The 5,649-nt window shown below is 38.2% G+C and overlaps 1 protein-coding gene across 2 annotated transcripts in view; it reads right to left on the reverse strand.

Moving 5' to 3' along the window:
• Window positions 1-1,631: 1,631 nt before the first annotated feature.
• LOC131893150 (uncharacterized) overlaps window positions 1,632-5,649 on the reverse strand; it is an 8,740-nt gene continuing 4,722 nt past the window's right edge. Inside the window, exon 2 of one of the 2 annotated variants that reach the window (XM_059243101.1) lies at window positions 1,632-2,061. In XM_059243101.1, coding sequence (XP_059099084.1) covers window positions 1,781-2,061 — 281 coding nt within the window. In that variant the 3' untranslated portion in view covers window positions 1,632-1,780. Of the gene's footprint in view, window positions 2,062-4,510; window positions 4,678-5,649 lie in introns of those variants that run through there. The other variant, XR_009374638.1, reaches the window with a different exon arrangement.

Here is a 5,649-nt window from a genome sequence, read left to right on the forward strand (position 1 = left end):
ATTTCCAGATGTTTACGCTTAAGATTAATTGAGCGTGCTCAACAGCAAACTCAACAAATAAACTTTTGGTATTTCAATATTTTCTTGAACAGCCCCCTTAAGCTGCACGAAATATGTTTTACGTTCTGCATTTCAGAGGGCGCTTTGTCACTCAGCCTCTACCACATAAAAGGCCGATTGGGCCAACTCCTTTTTATCTAATCATTATGCGTTTGTGTTGTTTTTGGCTGATTCTATGAAAATCTTATTCATAATTAGTGCCCTAGGTCACATAATGTCCGGAAAAGAAATTGCGTTCAAGGCAAGGCAAGAGCAGTTTATTTAGCAATCTACCGTGCCTCTTCCCGTTTTCTTTGGGCCGTGTGACGTTTCAAAAAAGGGCCCTTATGCCTTTCACATTATGATAGTAACGTTTTACTGCTTTTGATCAAATGTCTCTTTGATGTTTCTGAGTTGGATGCATGTTTTCGCTTGTTTTCCAGGACTATTTTATTAATTAATATATCGGTATTCTGTTAAAGGACCTAAGTTGGATGATTGTTTTTTTGCCACCAAGACGCAAATTTGAAATTTTCCTCTGGTCGGAGATAGAGGTGTCTTTCCGGGTCAGCTGGTCATCCCCCACCCCACCCTTGTGAACAATACTTATGATTTTATGCGAATTGAAGTTTAGATAAAACTAGGCATTTTGGAGCTAAAATGCATGAAATCCTGACCAATAATTTCACTATAACTCAGAGTTGGTCAAATAGATCATATGACAATTTGTATGTAAGTGATAAAAGTAATCAATATGTAAGTCACTTGATGAAATTCGTTTCTAAAAATTGCAGTTTTGTATCTATTTTTGGCTATGTAAGTTTTTAATCTGAGCTAGATATCTATGAAGTGATAAGATAAAAGTTGCACTTGATGTTATTGCAAGCAAAAAAAATGCCAAAATGTCGTTCGGTATTTCGACCAAAACTTAAAAGGACATTTTAACCACCGTGTCAGGTTGTTTGGAAATTTCAAATCTTACGTTTTAACGTTTTTGTTATCGACTTCCAAGCCGATCATTTAAGTTGAACATGGGTCTACTTCTAAGTCTAGACCCTTGACAGTAATGTGATTTAATTTAGTACCAAACAATAGACAATTCTAGATCTTTTTATTTTGGTTTGTTTTTTCATGGGCTTTTCTAACCGCTACAGGGAATATAATCCCCTGTACTATTAAAATGAAAGGTTATAATTCGTCTATTTATTACCTTTCAATCTTTATATGATATTTGGTCTACCAACGAATTTGAGTTGGTAGACCGAAAAATTTGTCCAAATCTGACTTGAAAGATGCAACCGGATCTACATTTATCCGTTTATAGTATGATGCATCTTCTGAGCTTTTTTGTGGCATATAGATGAGCAAGGTGCTGGTATATTAAGGCAAACCTTCTCCAGTGTTACTTGCTATGAAAGTTAAGGTAAGCCTTTGTACCCCTTCTGAATTTGCTAGTGTCTGCATTTTGGAATACTTACTGTTTGCAGCTTTTTGTACAATATTAGGTGAACTTTAGGAAAAGTTCTTGTCAAAAAAGATTTTTTTTAACAATTACTAAGCCCAAGCCTGATTATGAAGCATCAAGTTTAGGCTTTAAGTATTACCATCAGTTTTATTTCAATAAGACTTGGTCACAGACAATAAAACCCGTCCATTTTGGCTTATTGATATACAATACAGATAAAAAATAAATCTGATAAAGATATCAAACTGCGCATTAATCTATACATGCTCTTCTCTCCTAATGAATGAGTCCTCTGTTTCTGAGCTCGGCTTTAAAGTGCCGCCAGTTGTGCTCCCTCATCTCTTTGTTGTAGATGTAGCCAATTACAGGCAGCAGAGTTGAGATGACAAATTGCGGCAGAACAAGACCCAGCAATAATCCAACCGGGTAGTTGATGATCAATTCCAAGTTGGAGGTGAAGACAAAAAACGGAACACCAGACGAAAAAAACAACGCAATGCCAATAAGGATCCCCCGGCTAGGAATCATTGTCACTCGTCGAGAGTTTGGGATGTGAGCTGTAATAAAGAGATGTAAATTGTAAATACCAATTGATTACATGTAAGCATGGTCTTGTCAGTTGCACTCGTACATCAACTTAGGCAAAGACGAAAGTCACGAAAGGTGGAGACAGAGGACGGAGACGGTAAAGAAAAGTGAGTAATTTCTGACTTGATTAATCTAATGTTATATTCTTCATTTGATTCCCATTATTGTGGAAGAAAAAAGCATCTTATATGTGAGACCTAGTAATCTGTCGGATCATCATGCTCTTGAGTTAGAGTCGACCATAACCCTAAAGCCGCCGTGCTTTAGAGTAAAACCGGCCAAAACGGTCGGTCTGGCTAAGTTCAAGTTCATGTATGTATGTATGTATATTTTTTTCTTAAGTGTTAGTACACTTTTAATTACAAAAATTGTCGTTAGAATTAATTTGGCAAAGTTTTTACAAAGCATTTCATTTTTTTCTTGAACATGGCTGGGTCTGGTTCCCTCCTTGCCTCTTCTGGCATGGAGTTCCAAATTGAAGATGCTTTTAACTCAAACACGTTGCTGGACGTTTTCGTTGGGTGAGGTCGAGTAAGGACGGTAGCTCCTGCTTGTCGCGTTTGCATTCCCAGTTCTCGATGTACGGGCACTAATTTATCGGATATGAAGGGGATATTTCGCGACATCGCTTTGAATGTTTCAAGGAGGAGAACCTCCGCGGTAATGTGGTTTATTGATGGAATGCCACTGTCTTTTATTAGGTCCTCGACAGAAATCATGTTGGCCCGAGTCTTGCCCAGCAGAAAGCGCATAACTCGGTTCAGGGTGATCTGGAGTTGCACCATGCCCTCCGTTTTCGGATCGTCGTTGCGTATTCGGCACGTACCATACACTGCCAGGCCGTACCTTAAGCTTGATATTATTAGTCCATGGACTACTGATTTTAACTTGTGTTTAGGCACTGTCTGGCTCAGGCGACCAAGGATGGCCAGTCGTTGCATTATTGTGATGTTCAGTTTTCGGAAATGAAGCTTGCTTGTTAAGTCACTGGATATTTCAAAACCGAGAGCACTCACAGAGGAGAGTGGTTTGAGATTGGTTCCGTTAACTGTGATTGGTTGTGGGTTTTGAGGTCGCACACTTAAAGCTTTTCCTGGGACGAACAGAAATTGTGTTTTTGACATGTTAGCGACTAACCAATTCGAGGCCATAAATCTCAAAACGGAGCCAAGCTAGAAGCCAATTTTGAGGGCTTTTTATTTCAAATATTTTCAGGTAATGAAATACACTGAAGCCTTTGGTAGTTGTTTCAAACTTTTCTTAATTAGTTTCATAATATTTTTTGTGTGTTTTTTGTATGTAAGTGATAAAAGTAATCAATATGTAAGTCACTTGATGAAATTCGTTTTAAAAATTGCAGTTTTGTATCTATTTTTGGCTATGTAAGTTTTTAATCTGAGCTAGATATCTATGAAGTGATAAGATAAAAGTTGCACTTGATGTTATTGCAAGCTAAAAAAATGCCAAAATGTCGTTCGGCATTTCGACCAAAACTTAAAAGGACATTTTAACCACCGTGTCAGGTTGTTTGGAAATTTCAAATCTTACGTTTAACGTTTTTGTTATCGACTTCCAAGCCGATCATTTAAGTTGAACATGGGTCTACTTCTAAGTCTAGACCCTTGACAGAAATGTGATTTAATTTAGTACCAAACAATAGACAATTCTAGATCTTTTTATTTTGGTTTGTTTTTTCATGGGCTTTTCTAACCGCTACAGGGAATATAATCCCCTGTACTATTAAATGAAAGGTTATAATTCGTCTATTTATTACCTTTCAATCTTTATATGATATTTGGTCTACCAACGAATTTGAGTTGGTAGACCGAAAAATTTGTCCAAATCCTGACTTGAAAGATGCAACCGGATCTACATTTATCGTTTTATAGTATGATGCATCTTCTGAGCTTTTTTGTGGCATATAGATGAGCAAGGTGCTGGTATATTAAGGCAAACCTTCTCCAGTGTTACTTGCTATGAAAGTAAGGTAAGCCTTTGTACCCCTTCTGAATTTGCTAGTGTCTGCATTTTGGAATACTTACTGTTTGCAGCTTTTTGTACAATATTAGGTGAACTTTAGGAAAAGTTCTTGTCAAAAAGAATTTTTTTAACAATTACTTAAGCCCAAGCCTGATTATGAAGCATCAGTTTAGGCTTTAAGTATTACATCAGTTTTATTTCAATAAGACTTGGTCACAGACAATAAAACCCGTCCATTTTGGCTTATTGATATACAATACAGATAAAAAATAAATCTGATAAAGATATCAAACTGCGCATTAATCTATACATCTCTTCTCTCCTAATGAATGAGTCCTCTGTTTCTGAGCTCGGCTTTAAAGTGCGCCAGTTTGTGCTCCCTCATCTCTTTGTTTGTAGATGTAGCCAATTAACAGGCAGCAGAGTTGAGATGACAAATTGCGGCAGAACAAGACCCAGCAATAATCCAACGCGGGTAGTTGATGATCAATTCCAAGTTGGAGGTGAAGACAAAAAACGGAACACCAGACGAAAAAAACAACGCAATGCCAATAAGGATCCCCGGCTAGGAATCATTGTCACTCGTCGAGAGTTTGGGATGTGAGCTGTAATAAAGAGATGTAAATTGTAAATACCATTGATTACATGTAAGCATGGTCTTGTCAGTTGCACTCGTACATCAACTTAGGCAAAGACGAAAGTCACGAAAGGTGGAGACAAGAGACGGAGACGGTAAAGAAAAGTGAGTAATTTCTGACTTGATTAATCTAATGTTATATCTTTCATTTGATTCCCATTATTGTGGAAGAAAAAAGCATCTTATATGTGAGACCTAGTAATCTGTCGGATCATCATGCTCTTGAGATAGAGTCGACCATAACCCAAAGCCGCCGTGCTTTAGAGTAAAACCGGCCAAAACGGTCGGTCTGGCTAAGTTCAAGTTCATGTATGTATGTATGTATATTTTTTTCTTAAGTGTTAGTACACTTTTAATTACAAAAATTGTCGTTAGAATTAATTTGGCAAAGTTTTTACAAAGCATTTCATTTTTTTCTTGAACATGGCTGGTCTGGTTCCTCCTTGCCTCTTCTGGCATGGAGTTCCAAATTGAAGATGCTTTTAACTCAAACACGTTGCTGGACGTTTTCGTTGGGTGAGGTCGAGTAAGGACGGTAGTTCTGCTTGTCGCGTTTGCATTCCCGTTCTCGATGTACGGGCACTAATTTATCGGATATGAAGGGGATATTTCGCGACATCGCTTTGAATGTTTCAAGGAGGAGAACCTCCGCGGTAATGTGGTTTATTGATGGAATGCCACTGTCTTTTATTAGGTCCTCGACAGAAATCATGTTGGCCGAGTCTTGCCCAGCAGAAAGCGCATAACTCGGTTCAGGGTGATCTGGAGTTGCACCATGCCCTCCGTTTTCGGATCGTCGTTGCGTATTCGGCACGTACCATACACTGCCAGGCCGTACCTTAAGCTTGATATTATTAGTCCATGGACTACTGATTTTAACTTGTGTTTAGGCACTGTCTGGCTCAGGCGACCAAGGATGGCCAGTCGTTGCATTATTGTG

Source organism: Tigriopus californicus, chromosome 2, assembly GCF_007210705.1.
Source record: "Tigriopus californicus strain San Diego chromosome 2, Tcal_SD_v2.1, whole genome shotgun sequence".
Taxonomy (NCBI): Eukaryota; Metazoa; Arthropoda; class Copepoda; order Harpacticoida; family Harpacticidae; genus Tigriopus; species Tigriopus californicus.